This window comes from Equus caballus, chromosome 22 (assembly GCF_041296265.1).
Source record: "Equus caballus isolate H_3958 breed thoroughbred chromosome 22, TB-T2T, whole genome shotgun sequence".
Taxonomy (NCBI): domain Eukaryota; kingdom Metazoa; phylum Chordata; class Mammalia; order Perissodactyla; family Equidae; genus Equus; species Equus caballus.
Window position 1 is genome coordinate 19804910 of NC_091705.1, and position 27816 is coordinate 19832725.

The 27816-nt window shown below is 41.7% G+C and overlaps 1 protein-coding gene and 1 non-coding gene across 2 annotated transcripts; both read right to left on the reverse strand.

Annotated features, from left to right (window-relative positions):
• Positions 1 to 30: 30 nt before the first annotated feature.
• PANK2 (pantothenate kinase 2) lies at positions 31 to 27518 on the reverse strand. The gene is given in 9 exon segments (XM_001915990.6): positions 31 to 1110; positions 4486 to 4611; positions 6170 to 6293; positions 9106 to 9282; positions 10331 to 10584; positions 13787 to 14139; positions 26661 to 27174; positions 27176 to 27225; positions 27228 to 27518. Coding segments are annotated over 9 exon segments (1818 nt in total). The 5' UTR covers positions 27397 to 27518; the 3' UTR covers positions 31 to 1059.
• Positions 5678 to 5755, reverse strand: MIR103 (microRNA mir-103). Its single transcript, NR_032982.1, has one exon. It is a non-coding gene; the product is annotated as a microRNA mir-103 (primary transcript).
• Positions 27519 to 27816: the final 298 nt, after the last annotated feature.

The following is a 27816-nucleotide window of genomic DNA, read 5'->3' on the forward strand; positions in this document are numbered from 1 at the left end:
TACACAAAATAAGACAAACGTTGCTCTATCTCCAAGGGGAAGGTTTTTTTTACATCAATTATTCTGCACAGCAGAAAGAGGAGGTTCAAAGTCACTCTCTACCAAGACTCCATCTATAAACCTCTCTCCTCAAAGCAGCCTTTTCAGACCAGGCAGTTTCCGGCAGGTAGGAAGACCAGAAGTGGGAGAGGAAGGCTCTCGCGAGAACCCGCCCTGCTCCCCACGAGTTAATCAGTACCCATCTCAACTCCTCGCTTTCTACTGGCCTGAAAGTATAACCAGATTCTCCCCGTTCCCTGAAAAGACGTCCACTCCAGCAGCCCTTTTTGTCTGGTTTTAGTCTTCCAGATTGTGCTTTTCGTACCAGCTTACTTCCATCAGGTCAAGAATCCCCCCACTACCTGAGAAAATTCTGCCCTGGGGAGAAGTCCTGTCTTTCCAAACAGACCTTTCCAGGATTTACAGTGTAAAGTGACCCAGAACTGCCCTTCCAAAAGCTGCTCAATTGTCAAAGTTACAGGTACAGAATTAACCTGCACAATTCAGTTCGCAGAACCTTGAAATAAAACATGTTTTTACAAAGGTTCACACAAAGGCTAAATGACAGCAGAGTTAATGCACAGATGATCTCCAAGGCCATATGGACGAAACTGCGGCTAGATGGTAACACACAGCAGCTCGCCTTATATTTAGCAAGTTCAACAGGACACAAAACTACAGTCAGCGGAACACAGAACAGCTCTCCCCTCAAGTGGCTCCAGTGAGTGATGCTGAATTTCAAAATACACGCAGGTTTAACAAAGCTATACTGAAGAGCAAGTGAAATACAGCAAGTCCCCACTGCCACGGACGTGGTCCACTTTTTATATGCATCTTTCCTTACTGGTTACTAGTTTAGATTGAATTTTTAAGGATTTATCTTGATGACTTAAAAAAAATACACTTGTCCTTTCTTGCTTTGATTCAGGCAGCACACAATTATAAAACTGAGTCTCTTAAAAAACAAAAGTCCACAGATCCCATTGTGGAAGGTTCCAGGAACCCCTCCCCAGGTAACGATCAGGGGATCTTCAACAGCTCAAGGAGTGCTCCAACGGCTCCAAAATAACCCTGAAAAAAAAATACATGAAAAATAAGAGCAATTTTCCTTAGAATTATTTAAATTACCATAGATATGATTACTAGTGTTAAAGCCAACACTGCTTAGTTCCTGACACCCATTTCCTGAGCACCTATTTTGCTCAGCCCGAGGCCAGCCTGGGAGCAGAGAAGCTGTGAGGAGCTCCAGGGCTGGAGAGGAGGGTTGGATATACAACAAGACGACAAGACTTTGGCCTGTCAGATCAAAACGCACAGCAGGAGCTACAGGTGCCATGAGGCCTGCAGCGGCCCAGGTACCTCTGGGAAGAGACGGTACCTGGGCTGTCTCCCAGGGAATGAGATGGTGAGAACCAGCAGAGGCCTGGAGCACTTCCAGACAACTAAACAATAAAGGGGAGATGGAACATGAAGTGCATCGAAGCAGGAGAAGCGGGGGAGTGGGAAGGTCACAGAGGACGGGGGCCTGACTGGGCTGGGGGTGGAACGGAGAGCAAGAAGGGGCTGAGGGCAGCAGGAAGATTTAGGTCCCTTCCATGCGTCTGGTGATACCACCCCTGAGAACAGGGACATAGGAACAAGAGATGTGGACAGCAAGGAGGGGGCTTCCATACAGAATGTGCCAGGCTGAGGCACCCCAGGCAGCCGAGCAGCCGCACCCAGGAAGTAACTGGATGTCTGGAGCCAGCACAGGGTGGCGGTCAGGGAAGCACTGGCAGAGGGCACAGGCATGAGACCGCAACAGCAGCTGAAGAGGCCAATGCAGACCATCTCCACAAGTAACCAGTCAAGGTCAAATGCAACCAGGAACCAAAAACCAAGACATGCTAACCCAAAAACAAGGATTAAATATAAGAGAAAATGAGACAAAATCCTCAGTGGCAGAAAAAGACTGCCAGCAGGAATCTGAGAGGATTCCTACAATGATACAGAGGCATCAGTCTCCAAAGGATAAGACTGGACAGTAAAGTACTTTAAGACAGACAGAAATGACTGAGAAAAGAATATGGAAAGATCCTGAAAGCCTTGCTTGTGGGCTCAGAAGAACGCACTACAGTCTCTGCAATATCATAAATAACTAAGGTCCACTTTATTTCCCAAAAGTTTCTCCAAGAAACACGGGGCCACACAACAGAGAGGCTGAAGCCAGACCTTTCACTCTATTCTTGGTTTTCAAAAACAGGCAGTCACTGGGGCCACCCGGTGATGCAGCAGTTAAGTGAGCACGTTCTGCTTCGGCGGCCCGGGGTTTGCCGGTTCGGATCTCGGGTGCGGACATGGCACCGCTTGGCAAGCCATGCTGTGGCAGGCGTCCCACGTATAAAGGAGAGGAAGATGGTCATGGATGTTAGCTCAGGGCCAGTCTTCCTCAGCAAAAAGAGGAGGATTAGCAGCAGATGTTAGCTCAGAGCTAATCTTCCTCAAAAAAAACAAAAACAAAAACAAAAAAACAGGCAGTCACACAGATCTGTGTTATGAGAAGAGGCCAGAAACTGTAGGAGAGACACAGCTGAGGAAGACTCAGCAATCAGGAATCCCCAGCCACAGTCAGAGGACAGACTCAAGGGTGTTCATTTTCTAATAGCTATACACTTTATGTGGTTTTCTACACCTGTGTTTCATTTTACAACAAAAAAGGAAGAGATAAACTTAACCATTATATTGAGTTCCACTGAAGACCCAAAACCTACTATCAAGTACAAAATAGAGGCTATGACAAGCTACAAAGTGCTAGTCTGAGAGAAGGATGAAAGAGAAAAGCTTGAGAAAAATCCACACAAAGCTTTCACATCAATGGTTAAACTGACTATAACTATGTGAGGCAGGAGAATATATCAAGATTTGGCCTAAAATAATCAAAGTTCCACAAATGCAGAAATCAACACTAGAGTCAAAGGCCTAATGTAAATGGAAAACAGAGGCAAATGGACCAGCAGGGCCAACTAGAGAGGAAAATGAAGTCAGCAGGCAATAAGAATGGCAAAATCTAAGAACAAAATTTCATGAAGGGTTCATATTATAACTGTTACGATATGAAGATACAAATTTAAAAAAAAAAAGGTAGCCTAAGAAATTGACCTCTATGTTCTGCCTAGGAAAAGGTTCGACAAGAGGAGAAATTCAGCAGGAGCAAAGTTATACTAAAATACAACACTACACAGGGTTTCTTTTTATTCTAATATAAAGCAAAATAAAACAAGTCAAAGATCACAAAAGGCAAGATGTATATAAAAGGTGTAAGAAACTTGATAACTGAGTGCCAATTTAGTAATAACAGTAGAAGTAAAAAGAAAAGTTAGATGACAAACTTTAAGGTTTTGGATATGGGGAATTTGTGCAGTCTGGGTTTTAACTGTGAACTCAAGCAACTTAAAAGGAAAACCAAAGTGCAACTTTAAAGGAAAAAGCAATCTTTCTTTATAGCACTTAGAATCCTACTTTGATTTACGTCAATTCATAAAAACACTGTTAAAGTAAATATGCACACTGAAAGATGTTCATGATAACACTATCGAAAATCCAACAAAACTTGAAATAGTTCAACTGCCCCACAACCAAGGAGGAAAGAGAGCCCCTTCCAGAGCTCTGATTCTATTCTTCCCCTAAACTGGAAAAACGGAAAGGCACTTTTGGAAACACGCTCTCAGGTGGAGAATTCAATGATTCTTTTCTATTTGTCATTCCTAGTCTGTCTAGGTGTAAGTTCTTGTCATAGGGTGGTTCTAGTCCCGGAATGTTTTTTACTGATCTATTTGTTTTTAGAACATACATCTTAAATGAACTATATCAATACATAAAAACTGACATCAAAAAATGAAAAAAGCAGAGCCCAGAGTAAGTGCACTTACAAAGCACAATGGGAAAAACATACAGAATGGCTCAGAAAAGAATATGGCATCAGAAATACAGCTGAATGTTCTTCAAGACTTTTTTCTTTAAAATTGCTGAAGCTCACAAATGAACCAAAAATCTACCCTGCATTAAATCAAGAAAGAAATAGCTTTTGAACATTACAATCAATGTTAAACCCCATACCACACAATTATGAAAATAATTAAGAAGCACTGAGGGGCCGCCCCATGGCCAAGGGGTTAAGTTCACACATTCTGCTTCAGCGGCCCAGGGTTTCACCAGTTCAGATCCTGGGCACGGACATGCCACCGCTCATCAAGCCATGCTGAGGCGGCATCCCTCATGCCACAACTAGAAGGACCCACAACTAAAAGTACACCTATGTACCAGGGGGCTTTGGGAGAAAAAGGAAAAAGAAAATCTTAAAAAAAAAAAAAAAGAAGTGCTGCGCCCATTTCACCTCTATTCCAAGTGCCAAAAAGTGTGAACTGCACGCCTGTTATATATGTCACATACCACAAGAAACCCACTTACCTCATGTTCCGAAAAAAGTGCTTTCAACTGTCCCTTGGACCAATAATCCAAAGCATATGCCAAAAGCCGCATAGCGATCGTATTAATTCTCAAGAAATTTCCAACAAATATCACCTGGTTAATGTTCTGAGCACATCAAAAAAAGGCAATTAGTTTTCATCTTAATTTCTGTTCTCTCGTAAAAGCTACCCCAAACAGAGCACCATGTGCATAGTTTTTAGCAGCAAGTTGACTGCTGATCAAAAAAAAGTGTTTACATTTAATCCAGCTGATCCAGGGCTATGTAAATTTGATCCCCACACAACTCTGACCCACTTCAAAGCATGCCAGAAAATGTCACAGAAGAAAACAAATTAGGAACAACATTTGTATTAAATATGACAAATAATAACTATTAAATAAGTTTCATACAGATAAGTGAAAAAAGATAGTAAGACCAAATTCAAAGAAGGAAAGTGACACAAATAGGCAAATTATACAAGAAATACCACAGAAAAAAATTCAACCTCACTACTGATCAAAGTAAGTAAAATTTTAGACATATTAAAAGTTAGCAAAACAACTAACTGAAGTTCCACCCACCAAGTTAGTCAAGCTGTGGTAAAACTGACCCATTCATTCCTTGTTAAAGATGATCTGAACTGGCGCAGCCCTTGTGCAAAGCACCTTGGCAATACCAGTCAGGATTCATAAGCACGGTCATATTCTTTAGATGAGAGTCTCACTCCTGAGTAAGTTCCTTATCAAGAATAAAATTCAACCAAGGAATAGCTTCACACTTAAAAACACTTTAGCACAGAGCTATCACTGGCAAGCAACCAAATGCCCAGCTCTATGTGAATGACTTATGATGTGAAAAGAAATCAAATATACAGCCATCAAATTTACATTTAAGTAAAAATATGAAATGGTACATACACCAACTAAAATCTTAAAATACACTGGCACAGGAAAGGGAACATGCAATAAAGAAAAGAGTACTGTTAACATATTCAAATGAAGATTCTTTTTAATTACTGATGCTGATACAGTATCTTTTTAACAATGAGACAATCCTTTCATACTTTTTGAGGTTTCATTTTTAAGCCACATGCCTGTATTATCTATTTAAAAGAATAATTTTAAACAAACATGTATAAATAGGATAAGCTATAAAGCTGCACCAACTGGCTACCCAGCGGACGGCCATTCTTGGTTCTTTCATAGCCCTGTACAATGCTGCTTGACCTGAATGCTACAAGGCAGCACTGTAAAGAAGCTGAAAGCACGAAGACACAGCTCTGCTGCGGTGGAGGGGGCAGACGGGGGTCACTCCTCGGCCCGCTCAGTCTTCTCCCAGCTTCAGAGACTTCCTCTGGATTCCTTCCCAGGGACTCAACAGCCCCATGATGAGCACGGAGTCTAGATTCAGCATCGCTATCCATCACCACCACCCAATAGTCCCGTCATCTGGTACACTGGCTACCTTCCTACCTTCCTCTACTTCTAGATAGTAGCAGTGTTTATCTTCAGTAAGATTAATCCACATGTGAAGAGTATGAACTTCGTCAATGAAAGAAACTCTACTACATATGACTACATTTAGGCACTCTCTGAAGAAGACACATGTTGTACACAAGGTGGGGCCTACTTAGTAAGTTCCGTATTTTCCTCAGAGCAACTAAAGAAACCCATGTTCCCTTACTTCATTAAGGGCACACATTCTTGCTATTGAGCCAATGTTGTTGGTGATGGTGATCAAAGTCGCTCTGGCGAGGTCCTCTTTACTGACGGCCTCTCGCTTCTCCTTGCTCATCATGTTTCCAAAGCTGTGATGGAAAAAGAAAAAAGTTGCTTAACCAAAGGCAATACAGCTCAACAGAATTTGAATGGTACTTTACTAAGATAAAAGTGACCTTGTAGGGCGACAGTGTTCAAATCTTCAAACTTTTTATTACAAAATAACAGAGCATCTGCTCGAAGAGAAAGAAATGCAGCTTCAAAGAGAACCCTCAAGCGTTCTGAATGAGCAAATAGTTTTCCCTGTGGTTTCCACTGAAATCTAACCTTACTACCAGATAGTTTGAACATTCAGTAGGATCTCATCAGATCCACTGTAAGGCACCACTGAGCCTTCTGAGACCAGGGAAAGGTCCAGGAAGACACCTCTGTTAGCGCCGCAGCCCCACTGCACAGCTGTTCCACTCAGCCGAATGTCACTTCCACAGCTGGTAAGCTGCTTATCAGAGCAAAGTGCAGACAGCTGAGTCGAGTAAACTACTTCAGAGTTGCAGATTTCCCTAGAAGCACTTCAAAGTAGCTGACCAGCAGAAAGGCTACGTTAACAACCGTGATCAGAACAGAAACCCAACCAATCAGAAAAGGAAGTTATTACCAGTGAGACAATGCTGTACACATAGAAAATAAAATCTACAGCATTTACAAAGTGCCTACAATTAGTAAACAAGCACGTATCTATGAGTGCCTTTTCTATTATTAAAACCCACATGCCCCAATACACAAAAAACAACTGTTTTTCCAAACAGTCTGGAAACAAACTTAAGAAAACAATTCCATTTACAGTAGCATCAAAGAGAATAAAATGCTCAGGGATATATTTAACAAAAGTGTAACACTTGTACACTGAAAACTACACAACATTGGTGAAAGAAAGCAAAGATCTAAATCAGTGGAAAGAGACTCCAACTTCTTGGATCAGAAGACAATAATGTTAAGATGCAGTACTCCCCAAAATGATATACACATTCAACATAACCCCTACCAAAATCTGTCACCTTTCTTTGCAGATATTGACCAGCTTGATCCTAAAATTCATATGGAAAGTCAAGGGACTCTGACCAGCCAAAACAATCTTGAAGAACAAGCTAGAAGATTCACACTTCCGAATTTCAAAACTTAGTACAAAGCTAAAGTAATCAATGTAGCATGGTTGGCATAATGATAATCATACATTTAGATCAATGGAACAGAACTGAGAGTCCAGAAATAAACCCATACATTTATGGTCAACTGATTTTCAACCAAAGGGCCAAGAGAATCCAATGGGGAAAGAACAGTCTATTCAAGAAATGGTGCTGGGAGAACTGTATATCCATACGCAAAAGAATGAATTTGGACCTCTACCTCACACCATATACAAAAATTAACTCAAAATGGATCACAGACCTAAATGTAAGAGCTAAAACGATAAAACTCTTAGAAGATGGGGGCTGGCCCAGTGGCGTAGCATTTAAGTTTGCATACTCCACTTGGGCAGCCCAGGGTTCACTGATTCGGATCATGGGCACGGACCTACAATCTGCTTATGAAGCCATGCTGTGGTAGGTGTGCCACATATCAAATAGAGGAAGATGGGCACAGATGTTAGCTAAGGGCCAATCTTCCTCAGCAAAAAGAGGAGGATTAGTAGCGGATGTTAGCTCAGGGCCAATCTTCCTTAAAAAGAAAAAAAACTCTTAGAAGAAAATACAGAAGCAAATCTTCATGATCTTAGGTTAGGCAATGATTTCTTACACGTCACACCAAAAGCACAAATTATGAAAGAGACAACAGATAAGATGGACTTCATAAAAATTTAAGACTTCTATGCTGCAAAGGACACTATCAAGGAAGTCAAAAGACAACCAAGGGAACGGGAGAAAATATTTGCAAATTACATATCTGACAAAGGACTTGTATCCAGAACACATAAAAATTCCTACAACTCAATAATAAAAAGATAACTAAAAAATGAACAAAAGACTTGAACAGACATTTTTCCAAAGCAGATAGGTAGACAACCAATAAGTACACAAAAAGATGTTCAACGTCATTAGTCATTAGGGAAATGCAAATCAAAACCATAATGAGATTACTGTACACCTATTAAAGCAGTTACAACCAAAAAGACAGACAATAACAGGCATTGGCAAGGATGTAAGGAAATTTAAACCCTTATATATTGCTGGGGGGATTGTGAAATGGTACAGCCGGTTTGGAAGACAGTCTGGTAGTTCCTCAAAAGATTAGACACAGAGTTGCCATATGATCCAGCAATTCTACTCCTACGTATATACCCAAGAGAATTAAAAACACATGTCCACACAAAGACTTGTACGTGAATGCTCATAGCAGCATTATTCGCAATAACCAAAAAGTTCAAACAACCCAAATGTTTACCAACTGATAAATGGATAAATAAAAGGTTGTATATCCACACAATGGAATATTATTCAGCAGTGAAAAAGAACAAAGTACTGATTCATGCTACAACATGGATGAACCTTGAAAACATTATGCTAAGTGAAAGAAGCCAGTCACAAAAATCACATATTGTATGATACCATTTATATGAAGTGTTCAGAATAGGCAAATCTAAAGAGACAGAAAATAGATTAGTGTTTACCAGGGCCTAGGGGTGGGGGAATGGGGAATGACGGCTAATAGACAGATGATTTCTTCTGGGATGATGAAAATCTTCTGCAAGTGATCCTGGTGATGGTTGCACAACTCTGTAAATACACTAGAAGTCATTATGTTATACACTTTAAACATGTGACTTCATAGTATGTAAAGCTGTTTAAAAGGAAAAATATTTTATATTTTATTCCTTTATTTCTGAGAACACACACGACCCCTTACCTTGAAGCCACAGCCCAGCCTGGCAGTCCAAACCTCTCATAGTCCCCTCCATAAATGTCTCGCACTAGTTTATCCACTTTGGTGCTATCACCACGAGATGCCATTTCAAGAGCTTCTTCAAAAGTGGTACAGCCAGTAAGAAGACAGCAGAGACCAAAAAAAGTTCCTCCTCCAAGACTGATTAAAAACAAACAATATAGTATTATAACATTTTTTAAAATAAGAATAGGAAAGTAATATTTATGAACTCAAAACTATGTTCATGTATCAATCCACTCTAGCCTGAACCCAATCATGCAGATGCCACTGGTAGGACAAGTATTTGAAAGACAAAAACGGGTGCCTAAGAGACACCTTAATAATACAGAGATGTGAGCCAACAAGCAAAGTGGCAAAACACAGGGCCCACCTCCCTACGCAGTCTGGTCATCTGCTGAGTACAAGCAGCCCCAGGGGCAGAGCAGCCCGACGCACCCAGGGCCATGCTGGCACCTCCTCTCTTGCTCTCTCCAAGCCCATGCCCGGAGTCATCCTCATCCAGGCAGCTTGTCACCCTGGCTCAGCAGCCCCCGACCCCACCAGAACTCCTCCATTAATGTGTTTTCTCCCCCAAAATTACTCCTCATTCTTTAACTCACACCTGTTTTGAAAAAACTTGTTTATCCCAATCCCCAGCTCCTTGTTTTTCCTAAAGTGATCTCTGATCTTTAAACTAAAACATATTCATTCTCATCTGCCATCTAATTCTCCTTTCAGACCACCCTCTCCCAATCACTTTTCTATTGCTCAGTATCTCAACTTCCAGATCTCACACCAGCCCCTTGCTGTGCGTGTGTGTACATGTAATATAAAATCTAGGCCAGTTTCAAAGCTGGGATCTTGCCTTGCCTTTTCCTTATAGATGTTACCTAGTAGCTTTGGTTACTTTATGGTATACGCACACCATACACTATCTGAGGGCAGGACCATGGACTCAATGAATGTGCTGATATTTTATGAAACTATGGTAATGAAGTACTGAGCAATAGAAATTAAATAAAAGTAGGTCATGAAATTAGAATTTTCAAAGAGAAAACATCTGTCTGCATAATCCCAGAAAAAATTTATACCTTCCACACAATTTTAACAGGTTCTTGAAGGTGTACTTATATGCAATACCTGAAAACTCAGTTTTAACCCATTATGATTTCAAGAATAAACAATGACCTTTATATAAAAGACCTACCTGGTACCCGTGACCCGCTTGTAATTATCTTTGGAATATACCGCTAAGATGCTAACCCCAGAGCCAATGTTCACCAGAAGCAGAGGGTATGGATTTTTCAAATCAAACGGTAACTTCTGACATTTTTCAGAATCAGCAGGGTTTTCAAAGTAATAGCATTGTGACCGTCCATTGAATCCAACTGAGTCAATGTATAAAATTCCTTTTACTAAGCAATCTAGTTCATCAAGCTTGCAAAGCTGAAGATCACCTATCTGTAATGAAATAAAAATGTATTCAGATTTTTCAACAAGCCAAACAGAAATAAAAACCTCATTTAATAAGGCATCCTTCTACATTAAACAAACCATAAAAGTGCTCACGATGTGTATTTTTTATGCATGCTTTACAGAATAGATCTGGGGACAAAAAACACAGGGATGGGCTGACAAGACAGACTCCTAGTCCCACAGACCCAAATACACTCCAGCCACAAAGCACTGCAGCAGCTGGAGAAATGTGCCAGAAACCCAAACAGAAAACGCAATGTCTGCTCACAGGGCCCATGAGGCGGGAACGGAGCTGAGCTCACAGCCCTGTCAGAAAGCAGACTCCAAGAAATCCAAGCACCTGGGGACACGTAGCGGGAGCTGCAAGGACTCTGACATCTGCCTTCCGGAAGACCCCATTCAAGGCTATGGAGCAACCAAAGGAGGCCACACTGTATTATTAAATGCCTGAAGCCAAAGGGCTGAAAGTGTCCAATGAGAAGCTAAGATTTTTCACTATCTCAACTGGTTACAGCCTCTGAAGAAGGGAGGATTTTAGAAGTATCAAAATTTAAAACATTATCAACTTAATTCCATTTAAATAATTAATAAAGGAATGATTAAATTATTATTCATATTATGGAACACTGTATAGTAATTAAGAATGAAAAGGATAGGATCTTCATTCAATTTAGCATTGAAGTGCGAAGAACTCCAAGACATTCTTTAGTCAAAAAAGCAAGCTGAGAAACATTTTATGCAATCCGATCTAATTCGCCTATTTTTAAAACCATGTTTATATGCACACGTATATGTCATACACAGTCATGCACAGAAAAACTAAACAGATAGACAAACTTTTAACAGTACTGACCCTGGAGCAATGATATAAAGAAACTTCCAAGCTTTACTCTCTGAACTTCTAACCCATGTGAACATTTACAAGCACGTATATTCAATATATGTGACAAATGTAAAGATGCCCCAACCCCCTAAAGCACCTACTTCTCTTTACAGCCGAGTTTAGCCCTGCAAGTTCTCCCCCTTTAATTCAACTCCTGTTTGATTACATTTACAATTTATTCTGATCCACAGCAGAGACAGAAGTTAACAGATAACTTCGTCTTAATCCTTAATTAATCCCTAATTAAGACTATTAAGTTACTCCTCTGATCAAACCCAAGCACTTGAAGTGTTCATCACTGTCCTTACTTCATCTGCTGATGCCCTCCCTGCCACAACGAATTCAATACCCACTTCCCGACACTTGAATCTCAAGTGCCAGCATTTTCATTTCTAAGTCAAATCGTTTTACACTGGTGGCCTATTGGAATCAACATAATTTTCTGTCATTGTATGTCACACCAGTATCTCCTTTTATTCGTCCCATAATTCACATTATCCTGAAGTGTTCTGCTGTGCTATTATTCCTAATGAATCCCAGCCTATCTGCTATAGTGAGATGCCTGAATGCACAGGTAATTTCACTAACTCAAGTTACTCAGAATGTAGGTTTTGCAACAACAAGCAAACTCAATATAATGTGAGGAAATCTCATTCACATTAAAAAAGAAACAGTGTAAACTCAACTATTTTTTTTTCTTATTTTTTTAAATATTTTATTTTTTCCTTTTTCTCCCCAAAGCCCCCCAGTACACAGTTGTATAGTCTTCATTGTGGGTCCTTCTAGTTGTGGTATGTGGCACACTGCCTCAGCGTGGTTTGATGAGCAGTGCCATGTCTGCGCCCAGGATTCGAACCAATGAAACACTGGGCCGCCTGCAGCGGAGCGCGTCAACTTAACCACTCAGCCACAGGGCCAGCCCCTAAACTCAATTATTTTTAAAAATATCTCACTGTGGTTTATTAAATATTAGTCACTCCTAATGCACAAACAGGATTTGATAGGCATTTCATTTGATAGTTTTCAAGGACATCACTGGTGCACACAAATCAGAAACCCCAACAGCCTAAGAACCAACTCCTAAGGCACCCTCTCCTTGGATTACCACACGACACTGAACCTCTGGTAATAGCCTGAATGGTTTTCAAGTATGTTCCACATGAGTCCTGAAAATAGAGAGGTTTTCTCCTCTACCTCTCAGCTGTGATCCAGAGGTCACTATGAGGCTTTCACAGAAGAGGGGAACCTCCTCTCCGCCTACCTCCCCCTTTACTTATAGGAAAAGAAACCACTGAAAACCAACGACCAAGAGAAATCCAAGAACAGAGTATAAAACCTTGTTGAAAAATTCATGTCAATTTTATGTTATGATTATGGTCAGTTATGGGAGAAAATCAGGAGACAGAGGACAGAGGAGGAGGACAAGGTCACAAACCATACAATGACACATGGGTTGGGGTGGGGGATGCAGACTAACAGGCAAAGGCAGAATATTTGGAACAATATTCTCATTGGTGGCATTAAAAACATGGTCAGTGGAGCTATTTTAAATCTATACTGCACCCTAAGGGTCTGAGTCCTAGCCAATTCACTTGTCAACCCCCTCACCTACCCCCACATCCACCCTCAAAGGACCCAGCCTCAAGGTCTTGCCGTGTTCACTGAATGAAGACAAAACCAAGTGCCTGTGGGCACAGCTAGTGTCCAGACATGATCCACAGACTTGTAACAAGTGTGCAGCACAGAACACATCAGCAGGCACTTGAGGAAAGGAGGTTCTGCTGTGGACCACCTCCTACTAACCCTGAGGTCTGAAACCACTGCTTTGGACCTGAGTTCCTTGTTTTTTTAATTAGTAAACTTGCCAAGAAACAACTGAGGGGGACAAGAAAATTATGTGGTAGACGAAACTGGAAACAATTTTATGACACGAAATGACACTAATTTTTAAAAATTATTTTTCAATCTCATTGTTCAAGATTTAATGATGTTGTTCCCCACAGGTAGTTCCTTACTCTGCTTATCACAGATTCACTGTTTTTTCATACTCAAAGAACAATAGAATGCTATCTATGCTTTTAGTGGTTCTGATTCTCATCAACTCATCTGAACTGGGCAAAAAGTAAACTATACGACAATGTCTCCATGGCTAACTCCTAACTATCATTAATTTATATTTAATCTTAATTTGACTCAAGAAATTTCAAATTCCATTAGAGATGGAAATGATTCCACCATTTGCTATTGGTATTACTTTTAACAATCAGATTACCATAAATCGTATATAAGCTAAAAAATGCATACTGTGCGAAAATCCTGCTCAAATTTGTACGCTCCACCTCCAGTAGCACAAAAGACAGTGTGGAGACTCGAGAAGTTTTTATCTCTGCCCATTTGAATAAAAGCAGGCATGTCATGGGTGGGAAAGCGTATAAAGTGCAGATTGCCTTTGCGTCCACACAGAGTCAGGTCCTTCAGCTCCAGGTGCACGTCCCGAATGCCCGTGGACCCATAAGCCACATTGGAGGTCAGGTACTTCCGAATGCTTTTAAGACTTTCCACTTCTTCCTCTTCTTCTTCAGCAGTGATGTCTTTGGGTTCAAAATAAACCAGCTTGACCAACGTTCCACCAATATCCAAGCCAAACCATGGAAAAACTAAAGAGGAAGAGAAAAAAGTCAGAAGCAGCTTTTTTATGAAAATTAAACTTATACTTAGTAGATCAGCAACTTATTTCATACCCTGACGTTTCCAAGGACTACATAAAGAAAAAGGTTTTTGGGAGAAGAAATATGATTCTGTCTGATTTGGAAGCACATCTTAAAAAAAAAAAAGAAACTACAAAGTTCAAAAACAAAAGCACCAGAACACTGAGCCAACCCAACCCTCTTATACTGCCCACACTACACTATGAAATAACAAAAAACAATAAAATGACTACCCATGAACCTCAGCTCTGAAAAAAGAAGACTGAGAATGAAAATCTTCATCCTTTCCATGGGCTTAAAAAAGAAACGTTGAGAATTTTCAAAGTTCTAGTTTTCTACTCAAACGAGAATAGAGGAAATTCCCAAACCTAAGTACATATAAGCTCCAGCGGTCAATTTCTCTCAAAACCTGACATCCTAAAAGAAAGTTTCAATGGACTTCAACAGAACAGATGTTCCAAAATATATGTTTCCAAAAAATCTTTCCCAAAAAATGGCTTCAGGAGATTGGATCAAGATGGACTGCACAGACATACATGCCATCCCTTCCCACCCTAAATCTAAAAATGACTACAGTTACAGATTATGTTATTTTCTAAAATAATTCTGGGAAACAAGAAGCGATACTATCAGCAGAACTAGGTTGATGGAGGCAACAACTATTCAGAACCCTCAAAAGAGGAATGCTTAAAAAAACTGGGAGCAGCTACAAGGGTGGGGGGAGCACAGAGGCACTCTATCCAAGCTGTAGATAGTGGTTGCTGCCGTGGGGAAACAGAAGCAGTCACGGGTGATCTGTGGGGAAATACATTTGGTGCAACGGGACAGGCCAGCCACTTCCGTCTACTGAGAACCACATCCCACCTCCACTCCCATAGAGGGAAAGTCTTCACTGAGCACAGACACTTGAGCCCAAGAATCAGAATGGCACCCACCTAGCTGCTGTTACCTAGAAGAAATGGGGAGCCCCTATATCTGGCCATATATCCCATCTCTCCCCTACAATTCATCCTGACAGGTAAACAGACACTGCATCCACTGACAAGACAACAGCAATTCCACATAAAATGGCATAAAACATTCCATTTATATGAAACTCCAGAAAAAGGAAACTAATCATTTTGCATCTGATAAAACGCAGATCATACCATGGGGGAGGGAAGGAGGGAAGGATTGCACAGGGACAGGAGAAAACTTTCCGTGGTAACTCAAATCTTGATCGTTGGGGGCAAAGGAGGAGATTCGTGGGTGTATATATCTGTCAAAATGCATAGAACTGTACACTTCAAAAGGATGCAGTTTATTGTACATAAATTATATCTCAATAAAGACATTTTTATAAAAGAGAAAGACTGACTTCCAAAATAAAGCTCAACAGATACATTTGACAACAAAAATGCGCACAGAAAAAACAAATGGAAAAGGAAACAGAATTCTCCCAAGATGCCTGTGGAGTATTAAGACAAGGTAGATATACAGAATATAGAACCAGAAAGTCCAATATCTATCTTATGTGAGTTCTAGAAATTTTCTGTGGGAGATGGGGGATGGAGAACACGAACCATTGGCTTGAAAGACCCACTAAGTGTTAAAAAGAATCAATTAGTGGAGAAAGGGGAGACTCAGACCCATCCTATTGAAATTTCAGGAAATCCTAAAAACTTACAAAGGAAAAAAGTCAATTCCTACAAAGACACATAAATCATGTAAAGGTAAAATGGGACTTTTCATCAACAACACAGATGCTAGAAGACAATGGAGCACTAACTTCAAAGTTATAAGGAAAAAGATTTTGAAATTCATATTCAGCTGAATCATCTTTCAAGTGGAATGCAAAAGAAACTTTCACACATGAAACAGCTCAACGTTTACTACTCTAAGACCTCTGAAATAGTAAGTCGATGCACTTCAATTTAAAAAGGATTCAAGAAGATAGGAGCTGTAAGAAACAATGATAAACAAAGGAAGTAATATATGCCGACTTCTAGAAAAATAAGCAATCTGGAACCAAAACACTTCCATGATTTCAACAAATGAAGTCGAAGAGGGAACAGACAGGAAAGGGAGGGGAAAGCAAGGAGCATTTCTGTCTAGTTGGGGAAAGGAAGATATAGATCTGGTTAATCCCACACAAGAATAAAGAAGTGATGGTTTAAACGTGTTAAAAATTTACATGTAACTCCAGAAGAAGAGAAAAATGAACATATGACCTTCGAACAACTAGGAAAAAAAAAATCAGTTCAAAAACAAAGAGGAAAATAAGAATGGTAAACACAAAACGAAAAATGACAGGAATGAATGTAAACATATCAGTAGTCACAAACAGGTCAAATTTCTCTTCCAGATTGAAGAGGAAGTTCAACTTTATGCTGATATAAAAAGATGTGTCTAAAACAAGATAATTCAGTAGATTGAAGGTAAATAAATGGTAAAACACCCACAACAGAGTCCCATCATAAGGAATTGCTGCTAGCTTTAAGATGAAAACGGCATTCAGACAAAGGTACTCATACCCACATCTCAAGCACTCACTGGAGACTGACACATCAGACACAGCAGCGGACTTACATTTAGGAACCATGGTGTAGTAAGAGTCAAACCTTGGGCTTCAAGACCGGCGTTGCATTTAATAGGGGCTATTAGGCTCACAACTATGAGAGGTGCCCCTCCAAACAGTGATCTACCAAGGAAATAAGATTCACAACTCTCATACCCACACTTACTTGAAATTATATATTCACTGACCAAATCAATGGGAAGAATCACTGGCACCATTTATTTAACTGATTTGCCACATTTATATAGTTGAATTCGGTTAAACAAAATAAATGCCTGGACAATGTTACTCCACTGTATCAAGCAAATGTTAAAAGAAAGCAAATACGATACTAGCAGACTAAAGAGAACTCAAACAAACAAAAAGCATTAAAAGGGGACAAAAAGAAATGGTCCTGGCCAGCCCCATGGCCAAGTAAGTTCCATGTGCTCTGCTTCGGCAGCCTGGGTTCGCAGGTTCCGATCCAAGTGCAGGCCTACTCCACTCATCAGCCATGCTGTGGAGGCATCCCAAATACAAAGTAGAGGAAAATTAGCATGGATATTAGCTCAGGGCTAATTTTCCTCAAGTGAAAAATAAAGAGGAGGATTAGCAACAGATGTTAGCTCAGGGTGAATCTTCCTTACCAAAGGAAAGAAAAAAAAAAGAGGGGCCAGCCTGGTGGCACAGTGGTTAAGTTCCCACATTCCACTTCAGTGCCCCAGGGTTCACCAGTTCGGATCCCAGGTACACCTCAAGCCATACTGTGGCAGGAGTCCCACATATAAAGGAGAGGAAGATGGGCATGGATGTTAACTCAGGGCCAGTCTTCCTCAGCAAAAAAGAGTACTGGCGGCAGATGTTAGCTAAGGGCTAATCTTTCTAAAAGGAAAAAAAAGAAAGAAAAGAAAAAGAATTGTCATATGCATTAAAAAGCGTAATTGATATGATCCTGACACATACTTCAAAAAACATTAAAAACAAGGAGAAACTGACAAGTCTAAAAATCAGTGTGAAATGACACAGGTCTCAGAAATTTGCACACACACACAATAAAGGCATACATATGATTTGAATATCACAGCTAATAAGGTGGATCTATTAAATACAAATAACTTTGTATCAAAAAACCAAATACACTTTCCTCTCAAATACCCATAATCCTTCACAAAAATTAATGGCACTAGCTTCAAGAACCTCAAATTCCAAAGAACAAAAACAAACCACATTTACTTTCCACAACACCTCAAAATTAGAAGCTAAGCCAATGGACCAAAAAAACGCATTATCCACCTGGAAATTTTTAAACCCACTTCTATTACTCTGAGATTAAAGAGGAAATCAAAACAAAATTTATTTTAAAATGACAATAAGAACACTATATATCAAAACCAATAGGATACACCCAAGATGGCACTCAAATGGAAATTTCTAACCTAAAATGTTTATCAAATGTATTCAACAAGAAAGCCTGAATAAAAGGAAATGTCTCATACAATTTGAAATGCTAGAAAAAGAACAAAACAGACTCAAAATAAGCAGAAGTTATTAAAGATGAAAGCAAGATGTCACAAAATTAGAAAAACATCATCATGTGAACAAAGCCACAACAGAGGTGATCAATAAAATCAGGTGCTGGGGGCTGGTCCCATGGCATGCTGGTTAAGTCTGGTGCGCTCCACTTCAGTGGCCTGGGTTTGGGGGTTCGGAACCCAGGTGCAGATCTACACCACTCATCAGCCATGCTGTCGTGGCAACCCACATACAAAATAGAGGAAGACTGGCACAAATGTTAGCTCAGGGCTAACATTCCTCCAGCAAAAAAAGAGGAGGGTGTTAGAGCAAATCTTCCTCACCAAAAAAAAAAAAATCAGGCTTTGAAAAAGCTACTAAAACAGACAAATTTTTGGTACATGTATCCAAGAAAAAAAGAGAAGATGTAGCTTTTCTTAAAAGAAAAAAAAGATGAAAGAGTACAAAACCAGAGACTGTACAAATAAGCTAATATACAATTTTATAACAATAAGTTTAAAATGTACACTAAACAGAGGATTAGCTAGAAAAAAAAGTACAAAAAGTGGCTCAAAATTAAGTAGAAAACACAGAAATAAAAGAACTGAAAAATTTTTTTAAAAGGTCAAAGGTCTACCACCCAAACAACAACGAAAAAGCACCAAGCCCTAACAGTTTCCAGGCAAACCTTTAAGAGCTTCTGGGCACAGAAAAATCTAAAGATTCCCAAGTCATTCTAACCTGATATCAAAACTAGAAAAGTATCTCACAACACAAATGCAAAAACATTAAATCGTTAAACAGGAGAATCCAGTTGTGCAATACGTGTAACACATGGATGTTGGCCATGGCCAACAGTCTCCTCAGGAATGCAAGGATGGTTTTCACATTAGAAATTCCAATTAATGAGGCTTGCTTACATCAGTAAATTGAAGGAGAAAAATCATGATTATCTCAGTAGATTCCAAAAAATAAAAACTAAGAGAATCAAACCAACAGAATAAAAAAATTTTCATAAGTATTTGGATACAAAAAAATATACAAATACCAATAGCTTTTCCTATTTAATAAGCAAAACCCAACAAGAAAATCACATGAAAAAATGTCATGTATAACAAAAGCCATAAAATATTTAGAAATAAATCTAATACTAAATATGTATGATCGCTATTAAAATGGTGTACTGAAAGACACAGCAATGGGAAGATGCATCCTGTTCCAGCAAGGAAAATTAAATACTAATAAATGTCAATTCTCCCCACGTTAATCTAACAATGTCAATGCAATTCTAAAAACACTGTGGCTGACTCCCCAGCAACCATTCCACCTCAGCCCTAGGGACGGTCCTGATGTTTTCACACCAAAAAAAATTCCATTCCCAGTGACCACCTAACCTAACCTGGCATGATTCATGAAGTCTGTCCCTGGCATTTAGAAGATAAGAGAAGTTTCTTCACTCTTCAGAAAGCAACAGTGCTAGATATGATCGAAGCAAGGAGATTCAATTCCTATTTTCCTACTAGTGGCACCATTCTTTAACCATCAACTTTAGGATGATGCCAACCTTGTGGATAGAAAAGAGGAGAGAGACAGCACTCTACCAACAAACATATCACATCAAGAGGACTGGAATCTGAAGATCTGGATATATCTAAGACCAGTGGAAGATCTTCTAAAGCTGAAAGCAAATTAAGCCTTACTCCCCTTTCCTTGGATTATAAAATTGAAACATTAGTATATGGCCATTGTTTTCAAAGACCATCTGTTAACAGCCAAGCATTATATTAGGCACTTTACTGATGAGTTTGTTTAATGTTTACAATAACCATATAAGGTAAATTCTATAATCATCCCACTTTACAGATTAAGAAACTGAAGGGCAAAAGAGCCCATGGTCACAGGCAAGAAGAGGAAGAGGTGAGACTCAAACCCAGATTTCTTAAATCCTTTAACAAGTATCTCTTAACAAGTATTTATACAAACGTAGGAGCACAGAACACATATTCTTGGGTTGATAAGAAAATAAAATTAAAAAGCAGTTCAATAAAATTCACATACTTTTTAAGTAAATAAAGAGGATCGACAACATATAAGGAAAAATAAGGAGCCTTAAGCAAAGAGAATAGCTCAGTTCATATCCTTGTTATAGCCTTTAATGGTTTTTGGATTTTTCTCATACTACTGATCCAACCATCTATGTATCCAAGAATTAGGGGGCAGTGAGAGGCATGGAAGGTCCATTAGACACATGCTCTCTGATAATGGCTGAGGCAAATGTCTCAGCCCTACAACTCTGTTATTTCTAAACATTTAGCCTGTCCAAAGGGGCTTAGATGCCTACCACTGACTGTGAGACCACCCTGTATACTATAACATAATGAATACTGGAATAAGCCTTCTAATTCTTATTTAAAACACTATGTGTTTCTGGTGGGAAGTCATGGAAAAAGGAACTTTGCTATACCATCACATTCCTCCCATCTCACCAAAGGAAACCTGTTTACCACTTCTAATTAGTGAGTCTTTCCATTAATTTTCAGATATTTTAGTCTGTTTGAAGCCCTTAGCACATTTCCTGATATTAAGACCTCCAAGGTACTCAGTCTAGACAATCTATACTTGACTTAGGACAATTTCTACAAAGAATTTAAACCCTCCCTCACAGATTATTTATGTAAAATCATCATTAGCACAATGTCTCTCTCATAACAGGAATCAACAAGTGAAATACTTTCCAATGGAAAATATACGGTTTATAAGAGTATGCTCAATTTTAACATTATGAACTACATCTTATCAAACCATATGTGGTTAAGATATTACAAACTCTGAGGCCAGCCCCATAGCAGAGTGGTTAAGTTTGCACTCTGCTTTGGCAGCCCAGGGTTTCGCCAGTTCAGATCCTGGGCACAGACAGCACCGCTTGGCAAGCCTTACTGCAGTAGGCGTCCCACATATAAAGTAGAGGAAGATGGGCACAGATGTTAGCTCTGGGCCAGGCTTCCTCAGCAAAAAGAGGAGGATTGGCAGCAGATGTTAGCTCAGGGCTAATCTTCCTCAAAAAAAAAAAGGAGAAAAAAATATAAACATAGAAAACCTAACAGACTACTAAAAAACTGCAAGATGCTTTCACTTTTAGAAACTAAACTTTAAGGGGCTGGCCCCATGGCCGAGTGGTTAAGTTCATGCGCTCCGCTGCAGGCGGCCCAGTGTTTCGTTGGTTGGAATCTGGGCGCGGACATGGCACCGCTCATCAAACCACACTGAGGCAACGTCCCACATGCCACAACTAGAAGAACCCACAACGAAGAATACACAACTATGTACTGGGGGGCTTTGGGGGGGAAAAGGAAAAAAAATAAAAACTTTAAAGAAAAAAAAAAAGAAACTAAACTTTAAGCCATTACAGTCATGCATCACATAACAACACTTTAGTCAACAATGGACCACATACATGATGGTGGTCCCATAAGATTAGTGCCATATAGCCTACGTGTGTAGTTAGGCTATACCATCTAGGTTTCTGTAAGTACACTCTATGATGTTCGCATAACGACAAGATTGCCTAATGATGAGTTTCTCAGAAGAAATCCCCGTTGTTAAGTGAGGCATGACTGTATTTAGAAAAGTGTTTTTACATCCTAGTCAGTCTCACTGACTAAACTGAGAAAGAACATAAACTGAGAAAGAACAGTGTGTGAAGATAAAGATACCCCAAGTTATGAACCTGAAAAATGATCACGAGGTTATAAATTTACCCCCAAGAACAGCATCACTCTTTTCTTTTTTTTGAAGATTGGCACCTGAGCTAACAACTGCTGCCAATCTTTTTTTTTTTTCCTGCTTTTTTTCTCCCCAGATCCCCCCAGTACACAGTTGCATATTTTTTTTGTTGTGGGTCCTTCTAGTTGTGGCATGTGGGACACTGCCTCAACGTGACCTACTGAGTAGTGCCATGTCCGCGCCCAGGATCCAAACCCTGGGCCGCTGAATCGGAGAGCGCGAACTTAACCACTCGGCCATGGGGCCAGCCCCATCATCGCTCTTTTAAACGATCAATCAAAATAGCTATTCTTTTCACTGCCTACTGAAGTCCTCTCCAACAGCCTACAGTCTATTATCTTGTTCACTCTCTCTCCTTTTAACACGTGCTGAAGCAAAATATTTTTAATAGCATACATCTCTTCTTGCTTATTGTTCCCCAGATAAATAGAGGGCAGGGATACCAACACTGAACAATCATATTATCTAAATTCATGATTCATACATTGGACCCTAAAATAATATACTGTACCATTTTACACAGCTACATAATTGGACTATTTTTAGGTCCTGCTTAATGCTTTATATTTGTTATACCTCCTAAATGAGGGCCCATATTTACTTTGATTTCATTTAGATTTAAAGATGATATAACAATAGCTTAAAAAGCATCCTCTCCCATTCCATCTCTCAAGAATGGGTACAAAGCAACAGAAATCTACTTTTTCCCTGAGCTCCTAGTGGGCAGCCCTTCCCAATTCCCTAACTGAAGATGTGAAACACTGCACCTGATAAAGGGCTCCAGCGCCAGTTCCATTCTGCCAACACCGACACTCCCCTGAAAGCCAAGAGAAAGCAATCCATTTTCTAGGTTAGGATGGTCAAGCTACAAACAAAAGTTTTATTTTCTAGACTAATGGAGGTTAAAGGTATTCTATGATTGGCATGAGTCCAAAATCAGCACGTCCCAAAGATCTCCCTGGCGTGCTACATGGCTGGGAGTCACCTTCAAAATCCAGCTTGTCACCCACATGCCATGGAGAATTACGATCCCAGGGTTCCCATACCTCCTGCACATCTGCGGTCCTTGCTTAAAATGTATGTTCTCTTGTCACCTGCGTGTATTCATTTGTCAAAAATGTCCTGGCCAGCCCCATGGCCAAGTGGTTAAGTTCGCGTGCTTTGCCTCAGCCGCCCAGGGTTTCGCCAGTTCAGATCCTGGGCGTGGACGTGGCACTGCTCATCAGGCCATGCTGAGGCGGCGTCCCACGTGCCACAACTAGAAGGACCTACAACTAAAATATACAACTACGTACTGGGGGATTTGGGGAGAAAAAGCAGAAAAGAAAAAAAAAAGATTGGCAACAGTTGTTAGCTCAGTACCAATCTTTTAAAAAACAAAAAAGGCCACTATATGTAATCATGCCTCAATAAAATTTTAAAAATTAAAAGATGCACGTTCTTAAACCCCTTTGCAGACCTGAGTTTTTTTTTTTTAAGCTTCTAAGCGATTCCACATAAGAACCACTACTCTGAATTATACTGAACGTACCTTCCCCTAACCAGAATGGGGAAGGTCAAGAACACTGGGTCTGAAGTCAGACACCCAGAATCAAAACACAGCTCCATTACGAACTCACTATACGCCCTTGGACAAAAGGACAATTTCCCTGAGCCTGTTTCCTCATCAGGAAACTGGGGATAAAAAACACCTACCTCACAGGGTGATTGTGAGACTTAAAAGAGATGTTTATGAAATATCTGGTGTAGTGTCTAACACAAAGAAGTAAGCACTATGTTACCATCATTAGCATCTTTGTTTCCACCATTTAAACCAATCTTTGGTATTTCTCTCAGTCCTCTGAGGCATATTCCACCTAATCTAAAACTTCTGAAGAACTTCTTAGAACACAGGGCTAGCCTCATCCCTAATGACTGTGATGCATTAAGTCTGAGATTGGGGGACTGGCCCCGTGGCCGAGTGGTTAAGTTCGCGCGCTCTGCTGCAGGCGGCCCAGTGTTTCGTTGGTTCGAATCCTGGGCACAGACATGGCACTGCTCATCAAACCACACTGGGGCAGCGTCCCACATGCCACAACTAGAAGGACCCACAACGAAGAATATACGGCTATGTACCGGGGGGTTGGGGGAGAAAAAAGGAAAAAAATAAAATCTTTAAAAATAAAAAAATAAAAAAAAGTGTGAGATGGGGACAAGTTTGGGAATCATACTGCTCCAGGGAAGAAGTACAGCAGAACAGGACTGGGGCCCACAAGAATTCCTAAGATAACTGAATAGTTCCTTCTACATTCAAACGACAAGTAGTCTTCTACCTTTAGACAAGTAGTGTAATAATGTCAGAATAAGGTTTCTAGCCTCAAAAGAAAGGTGGTACCACGCCACACCCAACTCTCCCATCAATAAATATAAAGAGATGTAGTCTTTATTGAATTCTCTCCAAGTTAAAACCAAAGTACATTCTTGGAGGGCTCAGCAGTCTACACACTGCCTCTCCACCTCACAGGTGCACCCCTGGACAGTACGCAAAGAGCAAATGAAAGAACAATACCTTGTTTATTTCTTTAGCAGGTCTCATTACCTGAGAGATGGCTTTTCATGATTTATCAGTCAGTCAGAGAAAACAAGGAAGGGGACCATAACAAACACCAGACACCAAAACAAAAAAATAAATCCTACACCATGAATATTTGTTAGTTCCTCAAAAGATGTTTCAAAACCCCGTTATACACCACCACCACCTCCCAGACAGTCTAAACCAGTGTTTTTCAGAGTAGTCTGAGTCACCTATATCTGAATGATAGGAGGAGCTTGTTAAAAATGCAGCTTCTTAGAACCCTCTCCAGATTCTGATTCAAAAAAGAGAGAACTGGACCCAGAGTCTGCATTTTTAACTCTCAAGGTCATTTTTATACTCAAAATTTGGAAGTACTTCCACAGTAGCTAGAAATTTTCAGCTCAAGTAAGAGAGCCTTAAACACAAAAGATGATAGTGACTATGCTTCATCTTACAGCAATGAAGAAAGAGCTAATAGGACATAATGCAGTAAGGCACAGAGCTCAAGAGCAGGGGCTATGAAGCTAGAATGCCTGAGTTTACACTTCTAGTCCACCGCACACTAGCCATTCGTCACTAGGCAAATGTGCCCCAGTTTTCCCATCTACAAAATGGAATACTACCACCTACCTCAGAGATATGAGGGCTAATGAGTTATTAAAGCTCTTAGACGAGTACCTGAAAAAAAAACTTAAAAATTAAAATAATTTTAAAAACAGTGCCTGCCTCGTGCAAACACCCAAACTACAATACTTATTTAGAATCTCTGTGGCCATCAGCAACAAACAGCTGACTCGATGGCTGAGAATCTTATTTGCTGCATCTCTAGAATTTACATCCGCCTGTAAGGATGGAGTACAAAACCATAAAGAAATAAATGTTTTGCACCGCTTAAACATGAGGTGCTTCTCAAATAAAACACAAATCAGACAACTGACTCTAAAAATGGTATAGGTCGAGAGTGGATAATCTGTTTTCCAAATCTCTTTCAAGAAGATAGGAAAAAACCAAAGAATTGAAAACTCCCAAACTTTTCATAGCAAAATAGGGTTACATTTAGTATTTAATCATCCAAATCACAGAAGATAAGGCTAAAGCAACTGGGTGTTTGGGCTGAGGTACAAGACTACCCAATAAAGACCTCACACACTTTCTCTCACTCTCATGATCTGCATTTAAAACAAGATGACTTCCCGAAATACGAACTTGGCAACAAGAACAAAAAAAAGTCTAACCGTATGTAAGATGTCACAATATTGTAAAGCTCATACAGAGCATCAAGAGCCGATACTTCCAGACAGAGGACCTGAAGACCTGTAAAGGGGAGAAACTATTTGGACCAGATCACAACACAGAAAAAGAAATCTGATGATAAAATGGAGAAACCGATTCTCTGGAAAGAGCGTGTGCAACTCCCTAGGCGAGGTTCCCTCAAAAGAAAAAGCCAAAACGCCCAGAACGCTCTCCGGTCCTGAATCGTGAGCATCAGCAAATAGACAGAAAAGAGAGGAGAAATCTGGGGGAGAGATGACCCGAATTCCCACGGGAAGAAAAGCAGCCAAAGCCGAGTGCAGAGAACAGAGAATCCAGTTTTAGGCCTGCAACAACTCAGGGGGCAGTTAACCATTTTCCAGGAGGCCCGAAATCTCCAGATAGAAAGGGTTTAACGTCTTGGAGCGCAGCTCTTTGGAAACCCACGGGAAAGAGACACTGGGGATTCAAAGGCTTGGGGAGGAGGAGAGAGGGGCGGTGGAAATGAGTCAAAAGAGGGCTTCTCGGGGATAAAATCATGTGACTCTCGAGCAAAGAACGCCCAAGGAGCTAAAAAGAGGGAGGAAGGGTCCTGGGGAAAGGCCCTCCATTCCGACCACCGGGAAGCGCAGACCACGGCGCGAGAGGGCCGGGCGGGGGCCGAACCCCAAAACCCCCGCGTTTGGACCCGAGGCCGCCAGCCGGGTGCCAGCCCACGCACCAACCTGGGACCACCGTGCGGGGGCACTGTGCCTGCGCCGGCGCGCGGGAAAAACGGCGGCCCGGCCGGAAGGGGGCAGGGCGAGCCGCTCGGACGCCCCGCCGGGCACTTACGCGGCCGCTTCTTCCGGAGGCTTTCGACGCGCTGGCGGGAGACCGAGGTAGCGCCGCTGTAGGAGCCGGGCCGCTCCCGCCTTACGCTGTCCGCCAAGGCCGAGGCCCCAACGGCGGGCGCCGACGCGCTGCTCGCCCGGCGCCGCAGCGGCTCCCGCCGCCGCCCATCGGGCCCCCTGGGCGCCGGCTCCCGGGCCGATGAGTCGGAGGTGGCGGCGGCCCTGCCGTGGTGTTCCATGGGCGCGCCGAGCCGTCCCGTTCCCATCCGCAGCAGCCACCGCTGCCGCCCGAGCCAGCCCCCCAGCGCCGAACCCCTCGTCGCTGCCTCCGCGGCCGTCCAGCCCGATCAGAAGCGCACCCTCGGCGGGCCGCCTCTTCCGTTGCGCCAACGCGCAGCAAGCCAATCCAAGCAGGCCGGGGGCGGCCCGAAGGCCTGGTGTCCAATCAGCTACCGGACTCGAGGCGGATCGACCGCCCCTCCGTCCAATGAGAGGCTCCCAAGCCGGGGCGGTGCGGAGAGTGGCGGGGGAGGGGATCCGTGCTCGGCGGAGGAGAAGGCGGTGTTCTGGCCAGAGAGTGATGGCGGCGCCGCCCAATGGACGCGTGGGTGGAGGGGCCCGTGTCCCCATCTCCCTCCACATCCGCCTGCCCGGATGGACAGGCCGGAGCCTCGGGCCCCAGAACTCTCCCGGGACGCCTCCGCGCGCCCGAGTGTCGTCCCCCTGCTGCGTCCCATCCTCTCCTGGCTCGCGCCCTCCTCCAGGCCAGCAGTGCCCTCGCAGCGTCCGGCCGCCAGTCGTTGGCAGACAGATGGTCTTGAACTGCGGCTGACCTTAGCCTTTGTCCCTCGGCCCGGTTCCTCCGCTGCCGTCGAGGCCGCCAGCCCCCCGCGCTATTTTTGACCACCGCCCCCTCCCCCGGCACTGCCACTGCCGTGTTTGGTCTAAGCCCCCTCCATTCCGCCTGCGTTGGAGAATGTTCCCGGTACCAGAAGGAATAAAAGGCCTGGGGTTGGTCTCCATGGCAACTGGAAGAAAGAGGTGGGTTATAAATCCTTCGCCACCCTCCTGTGGAGAAGGAGGGGGTGTGGGAGTCGGGAAGTAGGGCTGGCTTTTGAAGGAGAGTCTGGACCCCCCTTTCTCTGTGGTGCACTGGG